Source organism: Nipponia nippon, unplaced genomic scaffold, assembly GCF_047370975.1.
Source record: "Nipponia nippon isolate SJK-2023a ecotype South Korea unplaced genomic scaffold, ASM4737097v1 scaffold_15, whole genome shotgun sequence".
NCBI lineage: Eukaryota > Metazoa > Chordata > Aves > Pelecaniformes > Threskiornithidae > Nipponia > Nipponia nippon.
The window spans coordinates 5,122,576-5,143,536 of NW_028262331.1; the positions used below are offsets into that span (position 1 = coordinate 5,122,576).

Here is a 20,961-nt window from a genome sequence, read left to right on the forward strand (position 1 = left end):
CATTAAGAATTTAACTTTCCCTTCAGCTAATGTCAGTTAAAGAACAATGCAACTGTATCTGCTACCAGTGAAACATTATTATCAATTATTTCTCTGCCACATTTTATTAAGGGAGTAAATTAATAATTATGATAAAGGTGAGCTGCATATATCTTTTCTTCTGTTCTGCCAGTCTGAAGTTTGTGCTATAAATGTCCATTTTAAGAGGTTTTGAAAATTTGCAACATACATTAACTAACCTCTTTGGAGGAGGCCGGGGGTTCACGCTTACTAGGCTGAGACACTCTGCACCACCTTTCTGCCTTGGAAGAGTTCATTCCTCTTTCTTATAACCTCCCAGTGTGTCTGCTGCTGGTAATGTCGCACTCGTCACTGAACAGTACTGAAGCCTGCTGTCAGGAGAAAATTTAATTCCCTTTATTTCCCCATTATTTCGCTTTTTAATAATCTTGTTCAATACTGCATAAGATAAAAAATTATATTAAAAGGAGCTCTGTTTTACCTCAGTGGGCAGCCGCTAAGTTCTACAGTAGTGTCTGCTGCGTCTATAGCTGAGCACATGCTGGGGAGTCTTCCCCAAGGGACACGGTAATGCTGGGTTGGCAACAGCAGGGGGAAAAAAAGGTAGTAAAACTCAGCGGATGGAGCTGGCCTTGACAAGTTGGTCTCAGACGCAGATCCAGACCTTTGCCCAGATTACATTTGGGTTTTTTTTTTTTTCATAGGTCTCCTGAGAAGTAGAGACTGATCACAGACAAAAATCAAACTTCTCCAAAAATCAAGTGTGTTTGTGACTTGGATTCCAGTTTGAGCCTTGTTGTCACTGCAAATGTGCTGAATGATCTCCTTATGTTGTCTACACGCAGCACATATGTTTAAAATAAGAATTCCAAAGGAAAAGCTTTTATAAACGTCATGTAAAGTTTCCAGAGAGCACCATTAAAGCCTAAAGCTTAGGTGCTAGTTCAGCACATGGAGAAGTGCCAGGATTGTGTGTTTGACCCAATGGAAATTTGTTCTGATAATATGTTATCCTCCAGAAAAACAATTGGTTATGACAAAACAGTGGAACGTCCTCTTTATTTTTATGTTAAGGAAATATGTGCGTGTTCCGAAGTTGTCACAGCTCTGTGCTGTTCTTAGGAGTCTAAAGATGGGAGCTCTGACCTGCCAGAAATGCCATCCTTTGGAGAGCAGAGAAAGCAGAGATTCAGAGCATCCTGGTGCATGGGTGTCTCATGTTAACTCAGTCGCCTGACCAAATTCCAGAAACTCCAGTCAGAGATAGCCTAAACACCTTTTACATCTTCCATGTGAGGTTCTGGTTTGTCTCATGGCCTCCTTTAAGCTGCTGCACGTTGCTGAAGTGATAGATGCTGTCTTTCAGCCCTCTTGGTTGTGCTGTCAAAGGAGACAAGGGAACCTTGTGTATAGTTTGCATGTCAATGCAAGTTTGAAATAGCACCTAGGAGTCTTTGAGATTAAAGACCTTATATAAATGTGAGATGATGTTGCTGGAATGATTAATTCCGTGGTTGAAGGTTGTAACAGTTCCTTGAAGGCTGCAAAGATAAGGCCAATAGGTCACCTTGAAATAATGCATTTACCTGTGGTCACTTTGCAGTTCTACATCCAGTTGGAACAGCTTAAAAAGGTGATTTTTTTAAAATGAAGTTTATTTAAAAAAAAAAAAAAAGACAACTTTGCTTTTTATAGTTATTTCAAAAGCGTGCAGGACTGTATCATGGCAGAGTGATGGATCATGAGCAACTCACATTCTGTTCCATATCAGTGATCTTACACAGCAGGCAATCCACAGGTAATCTGTCATATTCAGGAAAAACAAAATGAGGGCCATGCAGATACCCCCAAAGGTTACAGAGTGTGTTCAAAATGCACTTTGACGATAGTATGACACAGTGTAAAAAGGTCCCACTGGATGTACCACCGTGTAGAGGACAGGATGCTGAAACCCACTGGAGACAGAAAACCTAGCCAGTCCTGTAGGGAGCTCTGCCAGAAGAAGTTGGCTTGTGTGAGAAGGGCTTTCAACATTTCAGCTTATTTGATTGCATTGAGTTTTTATTCTTTGTGCACCTTCAGCCTAAAGGCAGAGCTGTGGGGAGAAAGAAATTTATTTTTTGAGGAATTTGGTTGCTGACCGGTGTGATGTGCCCCACATTGGTCCCTGGCTCTGACCGGAGCTCCTGGCTGTTGGAGATTTAGTGCTTGCTAGATTGATGTCAGGCTGGTGTAATCTGGAACTTAATAGCTGAGGTTATCAAATTGCAGCTCTTGAATACCTAAACTCTTAAATATCTGGAAGGTATTTAACAGGCCATTAAATATTTTATTGACAAGATTCATCTATATTTGCCGTTTTCAGCCCCCTCATTAGCAATGCTTGTGCATGATACTGCCAGGTGCAGTAAATCCCACCTCTCTTGCCCGGTGTAAATCAATCAAGTCAGTGACAGCATTTGCTGGGACTCTTGCCTTGCAGAATTTGCCAGGATAATTTAGTCCCCGTTGGGGAGGAGAGTTAGCAGTGGTATCACGGGCTTCTGCCATCAGCCTCACCGAGATCCATCAGTGCAGCAAGAGCTTTCTTAAAAGTATATGCATTTTTGAAGGAACCTTGCGTAGGGGAGGAGGGCGCTGTGGGCTGTTTTTCTTTCATAACCTGTAACCGCTATAGCAGAGATCTGTAGGAAAAAGCAGCAAAGACCTGATGGGTTGGTTATTCAGCCCATCGCTGGGATCTGCAGGCTCCGGGCGCCATCGTGTGTTGGAGACATGGCCGTGGTTGCGGCTGCCTTCAGCTTCCACGGTCACATTTTTAATTCAGAGACCTTTAATAGAGAGACCTTAGTGTACACCTTAAGTGTTTAACAACCAAAACCATTTACATTGAAATGAAGTGCAACTGCCCTAATCGGGTGCTTTACGTGGAAGTTCGCCACTCTTGAAAGAGTGAATTTGAAATAAGTCGTGTTAACTGAACCCTGTTGTTCATGTCCCGTGTTCATTGAAAAAGCAGAAAACTCTGTCAGGTTTCCAGGCGATTTACCCTCTTTTCTTTCTCTTCTTTCTTCTTTTTCTGCCTCTTGCATCTTCCCCACATCTGCTTTCTTCTGATCTCTGATGATGCCCCTTCCTTTCTGTTCTCTCCGAACAGCCCATCCATGCATCTACAACCTGTCATCTTCGCATTTATTCCACAGCTCGTATATTCATTGATTTTGCATTTGTATTCAGCTGGGGCTGATCCGATGCACTTCTCTTTCAGCCTACATGAAACGGCGACACAGCTCTGTTAGCGACAGTCAGTCTTGTGAGTCCTCATCCGCTGGAATAGACTACAGCCAGGGAGCCAGCCCGCAGCCACAGCATCAGCTGAAGAAGCCCCGGGTGGTGCTGGCACCAGAAGAGAAGGAAGCTCTGAAACGAGCCTACCAGCAAAAGCCATACCCATCACCAAAAACCATTGAGGAACTCGCTACGCAGCTCAACTTGAAAACCAGCACCGTGATCAACTGGTTCCACAATTACAGGTATGAGATCTCCCGGGAGCCCTACTCAGAAAGGATTTATTTTATTTGCTTTGGCAGGGTGCTGCTCTGCTTCAGCAGACTGTGTCTCCTTCCGCTAGCATTGAGCAATTGTACGAAATGAACAGTTCCGACAGCAGGGAGGTTCTAACTAACAGTAATGCTAATGCTCCAGACTAATTTTAAGTCATCCCTGAGGAACAGCAATATTCATATATTGATGTAAGTAGTGCTTTTAAACAGAAAGTCTCGCTTTTGGAGTGGGCGTTGATTTAGAGATGTCCACTAATGAATATTTATAAATCCCATTGCAGTAAGCAAGACTGGTCTTTCTTACTTGAATGTGCACAGACATATACTTGCATGTATATACCCACACATACAGATGTGTGTTGTGTGTGTTATGGCTGGGTCACTTGGTGGGGGGTGCTTGGAAGTGTCCTCTGCTGGATGGCATCAGAATTGCATGGCTTTCATCATATTTTTTTTTTCCACATCAGAGCAAAAAGAGGATTTTCTTTTGGGTCTTGAGTCACTGAGCTCTGAAAATAGGCACAGTGTGTGCTGCATTTCTGGGAAGCTCTGTACAGTCATGGAGGACAGAGAACCGATAACGCTGAAGTCAGATGTGGCCACAGATTTGTTTCATTGTTATGATTAAATCATTGAGTCCAGCTGAAATGAAATAAGATGTTGATCTGTTTAGTTCCTTTCTCATATTAGAACGAACCTTCTCTACATGTGAAACATTGAAGTAGGTTTTGGCCTAGAGACACCGATAAAAAGAAACAATGCTGGAATGACATATAAGGATTTGAATAAACATATTATCAACTGTGCTTGGGATTGGGAATCTTAATTAGTGCAGCAGACTTTTCTCCAAGAAATTTGTGCTAATGACTACTGAAGAGGTACAGTTAAGATAGCAGATTTAATACTATTCTGCTCCTTCACTCAGAGCCAGTAACGTTCCTAATTAGTCCAGATTGCTGAACTTGTTTGTTTTTAGAAACTGCTAACATTTAAAGGATATTTTCTACTTTGGCCCTTCTCAGCTTTTAACAGGGAAGTTGCTGAAGCAGAAGCAGCACAGTTTAATGACATATCTCAGAAATATTATGCACAATAATAAAATAATGTTTATAGTAAACAATATAAAATTTTAAAATTATAACTAACAAGTAATCATATTTACACTGAATTTCATTGACTTGAATTCGCTACAGATGCAGCCTCTTTCACTGCTCAGAGTTCTCCAAATGCAGGCCTCTCTTCCAATTCCCACTTCTAGGCAATTATACACAAGTTGGAGGAATGCCTATGAAAATATGTTCCCTTCGGCCTGACAGCAAAATGTGCTGTTCTCACTTACGCAGACGAGTGCAGGAGCACTGGTGGCATGTGTCATCTTCCTCATTATCATGAGATCTCCTGTTCAGGCGTGCTGCGAGAAAGCGTGACAAGTCATGATTGATCAGCGTGTTTAGCCACACCAAGCTATACACTAATGTAGACTAGGTGCTGACAGTTGTATACAAAATAAAAAATGTATAAACTAGGTGCTGTAGGCTGGTGGGTAGCACAAGCCTCACAGCACTGAGTGATCTGGACCTGCTCCCAGATGTGCCGCTGAATCTTCAGGACTTCAAAGAGATGTTTCAAGCCTGTTTGGAGCCCTGGGTGCTGTGAGCAGTTGCCACCACTGAAAAATCAAAACACATGCCTGTTCTTTTCCTCTGTACAATAATTTTCTTAGCTTTCATGCATGAAGTACTCTTAAATCATTTGCAGGACATTGCAGAAGAGGTACAAGTTACGTGTTCTGCTAGGGGAACAGGATCTGTCTGTTCTGCAGCTTGTGTATTACAGGAAATGGGTAGTCTTTTCCCTCTTCATCTTCTCCAGGCCACACTTAACTTTATTTATCTCTTCTATACTCTCCCTCAGCCATTTCTTTTCCAAACTGAAGAGTCTTCATACAGAAGCCGTTCCAAACCTCAGACCATACAAATTTTTCTTTAAAGTAACTTCAGGTGAGGCAGGGTACAGATTGGGACAAGTTTGTCCTCCCATCTCTTGGGAATCCTGTTGCAATGATGCTTTTCCTTTGGGATTCAGCCCAAACCTCACTTTCCAAAGATGGTTGCTACACCAGACCCTACCTTTACATCCACCAAATGGGAAGTCAGCACTAGCATTTACTTTCCACAGCAGCAGAAACTTAAAAAAAATCCTCGGCAGGCAAAGAAATAATTCAATTCAGACTACAAATAGGTGTAAAGGATTTTGACATGTCTGCAGACTTCTCCAAGTCTATGGCTTTGCATCCATACCAATCACACAGCTCTCAGAACATAAAAATAAGAATATTCCTTGCTTTGCATTAGTGAAGCACATATACAGGACCCATCAGAGTTTGAGGCTCTGTTGTCTTAAGAACTGTACAAAAGAGTAGGAGGTAGGGATTTCTGTCCCACTTCACATGTGGAAACTGGCACAGAAACTTGGCAAGGTCATAGAGATGATACTGCAAAAGCATCAGGAATTAAACCAAACTTTCTTGAATTGTAATCTAGTGCTCTTGGATCCTAAATTTCATTGCTCTTACTGTGGGCATATTCTTTCAATGAACTGTAGCATTATGCTCATTTAGATGAGTTCCTGGAGTTGTGTGAAGGCTTGTACAGGGAACTTCCAACATACACCCCAGGAGATCTCGGATATTTTGAGTTACACTGATGAATGCCAACAGGATGTGTTGATGTCGAGGCCAACACCTTCCACTGAGAGGAATGCTCTCTGGAATTTCCTAGCTGCTGTCACCAGTTCTTCTTTACCGTAGGGATTTAATTACTATGTTAATCAGGAGCCAGACTAGATTCCAGAAGCAATATATTGGGTGTGAATTCCAGGGATTTCCACAGACATCAAACCTGTATTCTGTAGGGCTGTGGTCAGATAGTCGGTGAGCATGTCATCATTCAGTATCTTGCTGGAGCTGAGGTGTTTTAAATGCCATGCAGGCACAAAGCTCTTACCTGTTTCCTCTCCTGACTTGGGGAATGTTACAGAAGCAGCATGTTCTGGATCAGTGTCGGCACAGGGAGATTATAGGCATAAATAGAGCCTGATAATCAATGTTGCAGGATGCATGCAATTAATGGTAATAGAAAATTAATGTTAGCACCTGTGGTCTTCTGTTAGGTGAATAATATTCTCCTAGGGAAAATTACAGACCCCCTAAATCCTTCAAAAGTGTAGAGTCAGCAAGTACTGTTGAAATACTCTGTTGCATTTCAAGTAAGTCAATAATATCATTAGCTTCAAAAGGAGTATTCAGATGGTGTTCTGCAATTATCCTATTTTTTTCTGTTGTATGCTGTCTTCCATAGCACATTTAGGGAAAAATGAAAAATTCATACAGCCATCAGCATTGGGACAGCATTTCACTTGTGATTTGCAAGACCCTTAGCAGTTCTCCCTGGCTAAAACAAAAGTGTTATCTTCACTCTGAAAGATAAAGTCTTCCTAAACTCTCCCTGTGTCTGTAGTCTCATCCCTGACCACAGGTCATTGAGGCTCCCTCTTGGTTGCAAATTAGGATCTGGACAGTGGTCATAACCTCTCCTAATGACAGAGCAGTATGGAGAAAGAGTTGCCCTAGACCCTAAGATTTTTTCATAAACTGTTCTGTACTTGTGAGGACATTGGGAGCTCCTAAACAGAGAAGGAGGAGGGACGAAGGACCAAGTTAAATGGCAAAGGCAGTGTGTTTGGGGTATTACTGCACGCTTCAAGTAATAGGAGGCACAAGGTGGCACGCCAGGCAATTTTAACCACACATGGAGTGCATTAATTCCCTTGAAATGCACTGCTTGCCTTGTCACTATTCATGTTCTGAAATCGATTTTTTAAATAAAAAATGAGGCAGAAGTCAGACTAGCTCATAGACTGACAACCTGTCAAAAGGCTGTGCTTCCCCAGAGCGGTTTCAGAACAACGGACTTTGTTTCATCTTCGTTTCTCCTCGGTATCCAGGAGAACACCAAGGGGGTTGTCCACATTTTTTCCTTGTTTATTTTTTGTTTAGGCAAATTGTGGCTCATTTCTAGTAGAAATCTGAATTGTTTTGAATTTACAAGCCATTTTCTTCTGGATCTACTAGAAATGTGTTCATATTTTTAAAATCATCCCTTTTCTGGTCCACTGTATTGTAAAGTTTCACCTTCCTGGTGTCAGACTTTTAGTGGGAATGGGAGACTGCAGAGCCTTTCATCTCTGTCCCTTAAACACGTCCAGTGCTGTAAAAATTGAGCATACGATTAGGAATGTTACTTAATTTAAACTTGAAAAAAAAAGGGAACATGATCTGTCATTGGCTTTCACCAATCATTTTAGTACAAATTGATTATCTGCATAAAGTTTATGGGTTTGCTTTAGTCCATAATGCCTGCTGTGGTTACTAGAAGGGGCAGTCATCAACGTCAGATTTACAATAAATACACAAAATCCTGGTTGAATTCGGAGGGTCAGTCTCAACACTGAGCGCTGCAGAAGTTACAGAAATGGCTTATCTGCTCAAAATCCCGGTTGCGCCCGCCTGCCCTCCCACTGCGCCATGGAGGAGCCCCAGGGCGGTCTGGGGTTTGCAGCCTGCGTCCCTTCTAGCACAGCAGGCTTCGCAGCGGGCATGTGGCCGGGGAAAGTGAAATTAAGAGCATCTTGACAATATCTCACATTCTTCCAAATGCCTTTTGAGTCAATCCTTTGGGTTTGAGGGTGTGAGCGCTTCTGCTGACCCGGCTTGGTGCAGCTGTCCTGTAGCCAAGGCAAAATGGCGTCTTACGAAAGGGCGTTTTGAATGGTGTATTTGGTGGAGCAGGGTGGCTCTGAGTGACCCGCGGCAGACTCACCATCCCTCTCCTCTGTCTCCTAGGTCTCGCATCCGCCGGGAGCTGTTCATCGAGGAGATTCAAGCCGGGAGCCAGAGCCAGGCTGGGTCGAGCGACTCTCCTTCCGCCAGAAGCAGCAGGGCCGCTCACAGCTCCGAGGGAGACAGCTGCGATGGCGTGGACGCAGAAGGCCCACCTGAAGGAAAGCCGAGTGGCCCGGAGGCGGATGAGTACAGCAATGCAACCACAAAGTCTCAGGGAGGGCCAGCGGAGTCGGCTTTCGAAGCGGGGGAAGAGGCACTGCAAGGCGCCAGGTCTTCGGAGAAAGCGGAGCCGTTCCAGGCCGAGAGCCTGGAGGACACCGACGACGAGGGCAGGCTCAGAGCACCGCGCCAGAGCTCTCCGCCGGCATCACAGCGCCCGGGAGAAGGTCTGGAGACACTGCCAAACTCTGCCACGGAAGGGGATGCCTCTACCTCAGCTGCCTCCACCTCAGTCCTTACAGGGGAGAGCTCCTACAAGTCAAAAGAAAGTTCAGAGAAAATCTCCAGTGTGCCAAGTACGAGCTCGACGCCGGCCACAGGCTCACAGAAAGCCAACTCTCTTCAGAGCTTGTTTGGCTTCTCCGAGGCAGCGAGCTCCAGGAACACGCGAGACAGCTCCTTGAGGAAAAAGAAAGCGGCAAACTTGAACAACATCATCCACCGCTTGGAGAAGGCCGCGAGTCGAGAAGAGGCCGTCGAGTGGGAGTTTTGAGATTAAACTCGCCCAACTCGGGAGAGCTGGGAAGTGAAACTGGACCTCTACTGGTTTTATTGTGTTGCGCACTTAACCGCCCTGCGGGCCACAGGGCAAAAACGCCATAGGCCAAGGTGCATATAGAAAACAAAAAGGAGCGTTAAGCCCAATTTATGTTTGTGTTTTCGAGGAAGAAAACTGAAATGTGTAGTCAAGCTTTTTTGTACCCTGAAGTGTTTTTATTATTGCCCTAAGTGATTTCCACAATTTCTGGAATAACTCATACAGCTTTGCCTTGTGCCCTCCTCTTTGGTGTGGGCTTTAAAAAAAGAAAAACAGAAAAAAGAAAAAAAAAAATCAAACCCACATATTAAAAGGGGGCTTTTTATCTGCCATCTAATGGCTACAGAGCGATAATACACTATTATCTTCTTAAACCAGGAAAAAAGGGGAGATTTTTCAAAAAAAAAAAGAAAAAAAAAAGAAAGTTTTTTGTAGCTGTTCAGTTGCCACTAAGAGATTGCACAGTCAACCGACTCTAAACACACTAGTTTGGATTCCTACATATTTTCAAGAAAAGAAAAGAATCTTGTTGTTTGAAACTTTGAATTAAAAAAAAAAAACACATTTACTCCACATATTTTTTAACAAAACAAAAAAAAAAGTCACATCAGGAAAATATCTTAATTTGTGGTAGCTGACTTAGTGTTTTCTTGTAAGTGAAATAGAATATTGACACGTAGTGCACATTGTTTCATAGCTTTAACTGATTCTGGTCTTTTGCAGACCAGAATTTGTTTAATACACTCCATTTTAGGCCAAATCAGGACAAAAAAAAAATCTGAATCTAGGTATTTTATAATCTGCTTTTTAACCTCTAACCACAGAGCACGCTGATCAGACCTCATATCTAGGAGGTTTAGGAGACAACTTAGAAACAGCATGTACTTGATCATTTCACTTGGTTCGTAGTGTACAGAATTTCTTTTCAGTAAAAACAGATCGCTCAAAAAATGTTGGCCAGTAACATTTCAGCCTGCTACTTCGGAGACGTATTCCGTAACCCGAAATACTCAGCTTACCTGAAATCGATTAAAGTGTAGTTCACGTGTACGATTGCTGTCACACACCACTAAGGGGACTGGAGCTGCCTCAGATAGAGAACTTTTCCTGCTGTTGGTGGCCATTTACTGACTCTCTTCCCACCACAAGCACTGATTTTAGATACGTTTTAGTTGTGGGAAGTTTATTTTTGCGTGGAAAAAAGAGTACATGGCAATGACCAGACGGGCTCTTACCTGGACGGAAATAGCCCAGACTCCAAACCAAAACATTCATGCTCTCGAGTCCCAGTCTATACCATTCTGCCCTGCAGAAATACAGCCTTTTTCCATTATTTTATGCACAGGTTAGGGCTGATCAAAGTACAAATCAAATTCTAACTTGTCTCTAACTCCTCCTGTTGTCTATATGTATATGCGTGAGCATAGAGGTGTGTGGAAGGATGTGTGTGCGTGAGTGTGTGCGTGCAATTTTATACGTCTGTGTATTTTCTTACGTACTTGTGCACACATAGAGTGCATTACTGCCACCTTTTTTCAATAAGCTGTTTTATCAGTTATGGCTTCTACAAGTTTGCTAATTTAGACTCCTTTATTGCCATATCTTTAAAACTAACAATAGATGATTTCGGAATATATATATATATATAAATATATATATATATAATTTTTTTTTGCTTATTTATAGGTGCTGTATTTTATTATCTGATTGTTAGGAAGGGATGAAAGGGGGCAAATATTCTTTAGAGGGATAGACTGCCGGCAGTATTGGGTATAATTTACGAGATGTAGTTGTCATACTGTATATTATTGATTGAAGACTTTTTGACCGTATTGTGTATCATTGAACTTTTGTCTTAGGTCAGCATCTTTTTGATGACACTTTAATGGTGCATTCATTACTTCTTAAGTTTAATTAATATTACTTTTCTGATTTTCGGGGAGGGAGGGATGGGGAGAGGAGTTCCGACTTTAAAGGTATGTTCCCAATATTACACCTCAGTGTGCTTGTATTAATTCATTAGTAGGATTTTTGACTGTAAGATGTGAAACCACATTTCTTGCATGATGTTTTAGAACTTATGTATTTCATTTACAGTCTCTTAACATGCAACAGCAGCACTTAGCGCAAGTTTTCACAAATTAAGAATCAGTACACTAAAACCAATCCTGTTCATGATTAAGAAAAGAAGGCTCTAGGAGGCTGAAAGGCAGGGATTTATTTCCTATTTTTACTGCTAGCTGTTTCAGGATTCCTCCTTGGGTAATTGGGGACTTGTGATGCACAACTAAAATGGAGAAACGGAGAGAGCAACTGCCCCATTCTGTGATGAGCTGAGGAGACAATTTGTAATAACAGACACCAGTATGTGACAGCACGTGCTGGAAGCGGTTACGGCTTCTTATCTGGAGTGCAGTTAGTCCGCGGGAACGGCCAGCGAGGGAAATAACATGGTGAAGCAAAGTGGTACCTCTCTGTATCTGTACAGTGTCCTGGTTTGACTTACAAAGCACAGCTCCATCGATAAATGCACGTCCTGGTAAAAATACACATACCTTAACACAAGTCATAACAAGATGCGTCTTCAGCCAAGAAGCAAAACTTCTGACTAGAAGACGCAGATATTTTCTTACGTTCTTTTTTTTTTTTTCTTTGTTGTTGTTTGGTTCAGGTTGGGTTATTTTTAATTGAATTTTAGGCAATACACTTGCCAGTCTGTTTCTACTGTCCTTGTCTGCTGATTTGAGTTCCAGGTGCTTGATGCAGTCAAGTGGTTACTCTCAGCTTTCTCCATAGTGAGGTTTTTTTCTGTTTGATGATTTATTTTTTTTTAATTAATATTCCCCAAACTGTTCTTGTGCCTGTGTCTATATGATTGCATTCCATGATGCTTACTGAGAGCTCTTGCTGCATTATACGACAGCAGAATTGTATTCACAGGTTGAACGCAAATGCAGCACTTAAGGTCAATCTCTCTTCTTAATAAGCAATACGTAAGTGCCTTGAAACTTATATCTTTTTTTTTTTCTGGTGGTTTTTTTTTTTGCTTTTCAGGTTTCCACTAGTTCGTTAGGATTCTTTAGCGTCTGCCCGGTTTTTAATGCTGTAATGATTTTTAAAAAGCATATCTGTAGCTTGCCCTAGAGGAAATCTTTCTTTTATAACACTAACTGTTAATTCTAAGCTCCATTATTACATTTGACTCATGTAATTTCGCTGGATAAAGACAGCAGTCATAAGTCAGAAGTCACTCCATCCTGCCAAGGGTTGTCATTGGTATCTATTATAAAATTAATCAAATAAAATGCTGTCAGTATTTCCTATATTTTTGGCACTTTATTAATGGCTTAGCTCCTTTCGTTGTTTCATATTTAATGATCTGCGTTGAATGCGGATTAGCCTGCTGAGATGCTGTGGGGGTGACCCGGGCCATCCTGCCGGGAGTCGCTCTGGGTTCCTTAGTGACCACCTTATTGAAGGGCACGGGCAGACGAACGCCCTCAGATGGAGCTCGTAGAGTTTAAGAGATGTTCCCAGCTGTTTGTTCCCGATTTTTAGCCAAGGTCACAGCTGCTTTTCTGTTTCAGTGGAAAGTAAAATGGATTAGCTTGAACTACTGCTGAGATTCTCTTGTTGGAGATGAGTTACCTACTGGCTTTCCAAACTGGCAGAGACCTCCCCGGTTTGGAGACTGAACTTCAGCAACACTGAAAGATTTTAGCTATATTTCTGATCTAGTGCAGCATTTGAAAGTAATGCTTTTAGGAAAATGTGTATTGGAATAACTTTTCTTACTTAATTAAAAGAAAAGGATAAAAAATCGGAGGAGAAGAAATGCCAGGGTAGCACGGTGGCTTTGCACCCTCTTGGGTCACTGATGACGCGGGAAGGGAAAAGGCGTTGCTTACGCACGTGTGACGGGGGGCTCGTCTCGCGGGGCAGTCGTTTTGTAGAGCGCAGAGCGTGGCAACAGCCCTCGCTGATGGCATTTCTTTTCCTGACGGCTAAAAGCACAGGTAGTTTTCAGAAAATCTCTAATGCCAGAATCTGTGTTTTCCTGAGGTTCTTTAAAAGCATTTTTATTTTCTCTTTCTGTTTCCAGTTCCATGCTCTTACTAAAGCTGTGGATGAAAGGCCCAGGCTATTTTAACAGAAATACCTTTATATACTGCAGTTAAAATTGTGGATTTTTCTCTCGATGGTTAGGAAGGAAAAAAGTGTAATACTTTGCTAAAAGCAAGAGAAGAGTATCCCTTGGCAGAGGGGTCGTACAATATGATTGTTGATACGCTTCCATTTTTGAGGATACAATTCCAGACAACAAAATTGCACATGTTTATTGGCAGAAATGCATTTAATTACAATTGCTGTTGATGCCATAAAATTTGACCATTTTATTTGTTCATCTGTAAAACGCCTATAAATAGAGCCACTCCTTAAGGGAACCTGTATCAGTGCACTCTGGCCATATCGTGAATTTGTGAGTCCTTTAGTAATAAACTCCTTGCTGTAACAGGAAAGAGCTGTCTTGCAGTGAAAAGAAAAAAATGTATGTGCCTTTCTCATTAGGTGAAAGATCTTTGCATTATTTTTATGTAACTTGTTCATATGGGAATGGTGTAGAGAAGGGGGTTCGTGAACATGACAGGATTCTATGCAATATTCTCTGATCCAATTACTTAGAAGTTGCTATTTTTCCGTCCTTTAATGGGAAACATAGTAAGTTAGAGAAGTGCATCGTTCTGGTGGTAACTCGAACTACAAAGCTGGTAAATTTACATAAAATAGGATTGAGGGAAATCTGACAAAATAATGTAATGAAATAATGGAAAATGCTAACAGTGATTGCAGTCCCCACTAGCACAGTTGCAGTCAGAAGTCTGTCATTTTCCATCTTAAAATTATTAATTTTGAGTGTTCTTAAAACTTAAATGAAATAAAAATGCTCCTGGCAAAAAGAGGGCAGCTTAGAAACAGGAAAAAAAAAAACCCAACAACAACAAAAACCAAACCCAAACATTTTGACCATATATAAATTATGAGAATACATGAAAAAAAGTAATTGGTTTTGGACACTTCTTTGCACTTAAATCCAAAATAGTTTATTTAAACTGAAATGTCGCAGTAATCTGGACTAGTGCCTTTAGCAAGGTTGCAAAGAGATCAGTAATCTTAGCAATGTGTTGCAGACCAAAAGTAAAGCAGTGACATTTGAACATGCAGATGGAGGGCACTGTTTTTGCTTCATCTGTGTCTCTTTCTAACAAGTGAGTTTCTTAAACGATCTCTTCTTTCTTCTTCACCCAGTGTACGTATCCTAGGATATTCTCTGTCTTAAAGCCACTGTGTACAGCCTAGCTGTGAGTGTTTCTTGAAGACTATCAGAAACGTAGGAGGAGAAGTTAGTTCTTAGGTGGGGGCCAGATTTAACGTTCACTAAAACCAAATCAAGTCTTTCCTGTGAGTGAGTGGCAGCTTTGGCCCTGATGAGACAAGCTGCTTATAGCCTCATATTCCTAAATTTAACTCACACAGATAAAACAGCTGCAAAGCAGTGTTCAGTTATGTTGGCCTGCTACTTTCCCCTTGCACCTTCTGTTGCCCCACTGTTTGAACATCAGCATTTTCTTCCTTTGTGTTGCATATACAATCAACTTATTTTTTAAAAAAAATAGATAATTTTAAAATTCTGTACAAACAAAAGACTTTTTTTTTTTTTTTTTTTTCCCAGCAGTTTAAAATCTTGCCGGATAGTTTTAAATTGCAAGGAGAATCACTGGCATGGAAAGCACGAGATCTGTATTTCTTTTGTGGCTCAAATGTCTCAGTTTGAAAAGTAGCTTAGTTGTCCCTGTCTCCTTCACATATGTATTTGAGCTCTAAAATGTAGAAATATTATTTCACCAATTTGTTCTTTCCTCCCCATCTCTTTTATGGGATCTATTGACTATGCCATGTATAAAATATAGTTAATAATGAACTTTATAGCAAGAAAAACCCTTTATGCTATGCCTAGGGACTGATTTGTCCTACATGACCAGGTCATGTGCTATACCCTACCCTGTTAATATGCAAGGATAATAAGTTTTTATGCTCTGAAGGTGAAATTTATCCTTTTGGAGAAGGTTAGCGTTAGGCCTGTGCACTTAAGTTTTTTCAAAAAGCCTTAAAAATAGGTAAGTGGTGCCATCTCGCTCCTCAGGGATGATTTCCCCCCCAGCCAAGTGGTACTGTGGCATATTTAATATAAATTATTAGTTGTATGGTCATTTTGCAGTTGAAGAAGGTTGTTCATTGAACTTTTATTAGTGGGCCTCCTCGCCGACATCCTCTGGTACATCCAAGGGCTGACGGAGGCATCACACCTGCTTTTCCCGAAACCTGGGCACTCCGTGTCAAACCCAAAGTCCTTGGCTGTCTATGAAGTCTGCTTTTCTACAACTATTTTGTGAATGGAAAAGAACTTGATCCGATTCCCGGGCTTGATTTTCATTGCTATTCACAAACATATTCTGGCACTAAAGTGCATTAAAAGGAAATGCCTCCTTTTAAAAAATGAGTAAGATTATTGTATTTTTCCTTGTCCAACTATTCTACAAAGGACAATTGCTGCCATTTTTCAAGCTTGCTTTACTCACAGTGATGTTAGTAGATTTTTGCCACAGTTCTGTAGATTTCTTATTATTAAAACTGTTGGTTTCATAGTATCATTTCAGTTTCTTTGTATTTTTGAAACAGCCAAGTGTAGAGAATGACTGAATTCTTAACCGTAACAAAATAGTGCAGGAAACAGTACAGCAGAAGTTAGATGCCTAAAGTCCCCATGACGTCGTGTCTTTGACTTTTTGTTTTAATTTTAGAGATACTTGTACTACGTAGTACAACCTTCATCCAAAGGTCCTTGGAAACGGAGAGTCGTGCCAGGCATTTCCTGCTGTTATGGTGACATACCTGCTTTTTGCATAGTTACTGTGTAATTCCATGGTAATGTTCATGACAGCGCAATGTCTCTATTGATAACAAGAATAACGGCGTTATATTGCGTTATCCTCTTCTGTCTATGCGGGTAATTAATATGCATTTTTAGGAGTTGTTAAATGTGTATATGTACATGATCCCAGTATGGAAAAGCCCCTCTGTGTATGTCGTATTTACGTGCTTGGTCTTAATGGTGCAGTAGAATTGCTACAGCCAAATTCCTGAAATCATTTGGGGTGTAGGTGAGTGAGGGCTTAAAACCAATATGTATTTTAAGGCGTAGAGGATGCCATTTTCCCACTTGTCAGATAAGTTCCCTGTTGTAAAGAGGGGATTAGCCATCTGAGAGATCAGATTGTTTGAGATACGCAGTTCAGCTAACGAGGAGGGGCAAGATCACGTTCAGAATACATAAAAATAATTCCAAGGGTCTGAGATGTGCAAAAGCCAAGTAATTTGAAATGAAGGGTCAAGCCTCATCTGCACCATCCTGTAACAGTTGGTCTGTACGGCTTGCAGGCAGTCAGTATGCCAGGTATTTGCACATGTAAAGTATACTTTTCTCTATCTATGTACAGCAGGAAGGTGAACAGTAAAGACATTTGCAACGTATTTAAAACAATCGCAAAAACAGCTGATCAGTAAATTAAGCCAAGTATCTAATTAAAGCACGCGGTTCATTCTTGCTCTCCCTAAGCTGAAAATTCAAGTATTCTTAGGAATGAGACAGAAATTCTCTGTTATGCAGCTCCTCTCAGAAGGCGAGTGTCTGTGTTTTCAAGAGAAGAAATAAAACTTGGCACTTGACTTGCTCTGAAGTACAGTCCTATCTCCAAGTAACTACAAAAAATATTCTCTACAATCAGTCTTTCAATCAGACATGTCTGGCTTTTGTTAGCTTACATTAGACCCTTAGTGCTATTTTGATGTATTATTTATATGTGGGTAAATTATTACTAGCTTTAAAAGTGTTTCCAAAGTACCTAGTTACCTCTGGATGCTAGTACAGGCTATACAGGGAGTACTTGAGCATCTAGTTTGTGAAGGAGGCGTGCGGGGAATAAGCAAGGTCACATCTGTATCCTACTTTTCTTTTGTTTTGATCAGGGCTTCCATTTCCTTCTCGCCTCCTCTAGAGAGATGGTGATCATGGATGAGTTTTTTTTCTGTGGGGGAAAGATTTTAGTTTAGCTTGAAATTATTTTATTTTCATTCAGTAGGCACGTCATCAAAATCCTGTATGTTACCGCATTTCCCATTAAGTTTTTAGGTTTTGCTACTTTCCTAAAATTTACTATTTAACAAACTTTCTATACTTGGAAAGCTATGATGTGCCTTATTTCCTAATCTCTTCATGGAGAATAATCTAAAGCACAGTGATCTAGATTGCAGCATTCACAGCCGCTTTTCGTTTGGGTGGGGGAAAGAAGACGCCGATCGAGGAGCGTTTCAGTGGCCCGACATGAGTTACCCCTTTGCTAACGAGCACTTCAAACACTGTGCGTTCGTCTTTGTGCAATAGAAACTCTCGTTCTGCGTTCGGAGGTTCGTGTCCCAGGCACCAAACGCAGGCGAGCGTGAGCTCTAGTTTAGGAGAATTCAGGTTCCTGGGGAAAAAAAAAAAAACAGAATCCCTCTGGGTTGGCTCCAGCAGCACGGTGGGGTATCGGGTTAGAAAGTCCACCATCGCCCAGCAGCGTTAATGCTCGTAAGGCTCAGTCTCACCCGGCGTACTCGTAGGTCTGTCAGCATTCACAAAACACTCGTGGACTTCAGCCATCGCTAACTGCAGCCGTGTCCTTCCGTGCCATTAGTAATACATGCTGTCTTCATGTCCGTGCCCAGAGCTGTACCGTCTCTGGATGGCGAGGCACTGTAAAGTCATTCCAATCTAAATTTGGGTTTGTAAAGAACAGGCTTTCACCCACCGGCATCCTCAGCCCTTACCAGCGCTTGTGTGTTATTTTTTCAAGCTTGCTCTCTCTACAGCATCATAAGGTGAAATACACAAAGGTGGTTTGTAATTAGGAAAGTAATCTAATATTTCCTATTTATGAGATTAATTTTAACAGTTTCTTTTTTGAGGTTTGTTTTTGTTTGATATAAACACAACAGGAGTATACATATCCCCTAAATGGACGTTGGAGAAAGTTTGGGCTGTCCTAGTGATGGAGCGGGGTGGTGTCGGCTCGTCGTAGTATCCATATCGTTGTGCCCCTGTTGTGTTTTCTAGAGCAATCATTTTTTTAAAAAAAAAGTATTTTATCTAAATGCCTAATAAATAATATTATTTAAATAGTTTTAAAATAATTTAGGACTGAGAATAAGGAGCCTCAGTTGTGAGAGAAGAGACTTAAAATATACGGAGAGAGAAAATACCCTTAGCCTCCTAGAGCCTCTACTGAGAATTTCATGAAGATGCAGTGCCCCTTTGTCAAAGTACGTTGCGATTACTCAAGAGTGTTAATTTAAAATGAGAGACTGGTTTCCTGTGATGTTCATCTTTGTTGGCATATGTTTGAATTTCTGAATTCAGAGCCGATTTCTTCTTATTCAAAGTTGGTCAAGGTAAAAAAAAAAAAAAAAAAGAAAAAAGAAAAAAAATCACCTTGTGCAGCAGCAACTTTTCCTGGTGTGAACTCTGGAAATACACGTTGTGAATTGATCTTTTGTCACGGAGGAGTCGTTTAGTTTTCTTGCAGTGTCAAAACACGTTCAGACAGGCTTTCCCTGGCTAGGTAGCACTTGGTGAGCGAGCGAGAGAAACGCTGCATAAGCCAAACTGAAAACCATTGCGTTAGAAATTCCCCCTGCTCGTCGCAGGGGAGCATGTGTCTGCACGAGGGACGATGCAAAGGGCCTCCGGTCAGCACTGATCCAGCCAGCCCCGCCATAAAACCTTACAGTGGGCAAAGATGGAAGGTGCTGAGCTAGTTGCAGGGCACATCACCACTTCTGTGGATTTGGAAGCAAATTTGCACTTTGCCTTTCGAGGGTGTCCCACTAAAAACCATCAGATGAATTTCCCAGGTGAGGTTCATTCCTTCTGGCATAGTCTGAAAGAAGAAAAACAAAAAAAAGCCCTATGGTAACTATTGGATAACCTCTGCAAAACAAAAAAGGTTGTTCCTGTCAGAATACTCTATGCATTTCTGTGTTGGAAAGCATTTTCTACCGTTCCTTTTCCGGAAGCGGGCACCGTGCGCCCCACTCGCTGGAAATGCTGCGAGAATGTCAAACGTACGAATTTGGACGTTAATTCCAAAGCAGATGGAGGCTGGCTGGGGGGGGAAATGTTCTTTTTTGTTGTTGTTTTTTTTTAATTGTTTCCCTCATATCCCTTTTCATTTTTTTTTATTAAAAAATTAACTCTTTGCATTTGTGCAATAACTACTTGCCATGATAATGGGCAGACCTTTGAAATGCCCCGACTACTAACACAGCACAAGATGAACTCAAACAGAAAGTGGTGTACTTTTTCCTGAGAACTTTTTTTTTTTTTTTTTTTTAATAATAAGCTCAGTTTTTACCCCAGTGTATTGTGGTGTCTTACATTTTTAGCAGTATTTTATATTTTTTCTGTAACGCACTAAGTCTTAGATGTTTTTAGAGCTTGTTTGTTATATTCACAATCACAGATTTAAAAAAAAAAAAAAAAGATCCTCACAAAGACCCAATTGACCAAAAAAAAAGTGTCATTTTTTTGTACAAGTAGCTTTGAGAAGCCCACATTGTGTTGCTGTGACTCATCTTTTGTAACATTTTCTTTCTTGGTATTTGTTTAAACATAAAAGTAAGAGTTTATATGGCTGGCAGTAGCAGGGCAGCGCTCCCTCCGTCAGCAGAATGGCATTGTTTCTTCCGTCTTTGTTTGGTTAGCCATATAATGTTTGTTCTCAGCACTGTACAACGGTCCCTATATGATATGGAGAAGCAATATCACTGTATGAAACTCACACGATGTATTATTATTATTATTATTCACTAGCACCCTAGGTGTGATAATTGAAGTAAATATCTTTTATACAAACACAATTACGTGTGGGCTGTCTTTATTAAGGTGAGACCTGAGTCCAAGCAGCAAACATTTACATTGGTGGCTCTGTTTCGGTGATGGCCCGGGGAATGAAGGGGCTGGGTTTGGTGGGGATTTGTGTTTAACCAGGGGAGGAAAATTTACTTTTTGTGTATCAGTTTTGAGGGGGAGGGGGAAGTGTTTTCAATACCTTAAATACTGAAGTGTTAAGATTTCCAAACTGTGTCCTTTTTCCAGTGAAATTCGAGTGTGGCGATTCCTGCTGCAGTCAGCGGGAGGCAGACACCTGGCTTCATGGACAGAAAAAGATGTATTTTGGGTCTGAGACTGCAAGGGGGATTGTTCTGAGCACCATAATGATATACTAGCTAATTTAAAAAAATCAGATTAAAGATGTCTGAGGTCAGAAGTGCTTTACATTCAAAAATGAAAATGTAAAATAATTTTGCCAGATACTTGACTCAGTGTTTATTTTTACAAATACTTTATATAAAGATAAATTCCTCTTCTAGTGCCTTACAAGATGTTGTTCCTATAAATATACTCAGTGTTTACAGAGTCCAGAATTTTAAGTTTGGTAAGGAACAGATGTTTTAATCCATCAGTGGAATTATATATTAAAAACGAGTCGAATAAAGCTCTAGCTTGGATTCTGTGGGCTTTCAGGTAGAGCGTGTGTGCGTGTGTGTGCTTGCCTGCGCGC

General features: G+C 41.1%; 1 protein-coding gene across 10 annotated transcripts in view; it reads left to right on the top strand.

Moving 5' to 3' along the window:
• The window catches only part of CUX1 (cut like homeobox 1), a 280,862-nt gene that overhangs the window by 238,276 nt on the left and 21,625 nt on the right, over positions 1–20,961 (top strand). For 9 of the 10 annotated variants that reach the window (XM_087751486.1, XM_087751487.1, XM_087751488.1 and 6 more), the window contains 2 exons: positions 3,290–3,554; positions 8,488–20,257. The exons of the other annotated variant lie outside the window; for it this stretch is intronic. In XM_087751486.1, the coding sequence (XP_087607612.1) occupies positions 3,290–3,554; positions 8,488–9,199 (977 nt within the window). In that variant the 3' untranslated portion in view covers positions 9,200–20,257. Of the gene's footprint in view, positions 1–3,289; positions 3,555–8,487; positions 20,258–20,961 lie in introns of those variants that run through there. 10 annotated transcript variants of the gene reach the window in all.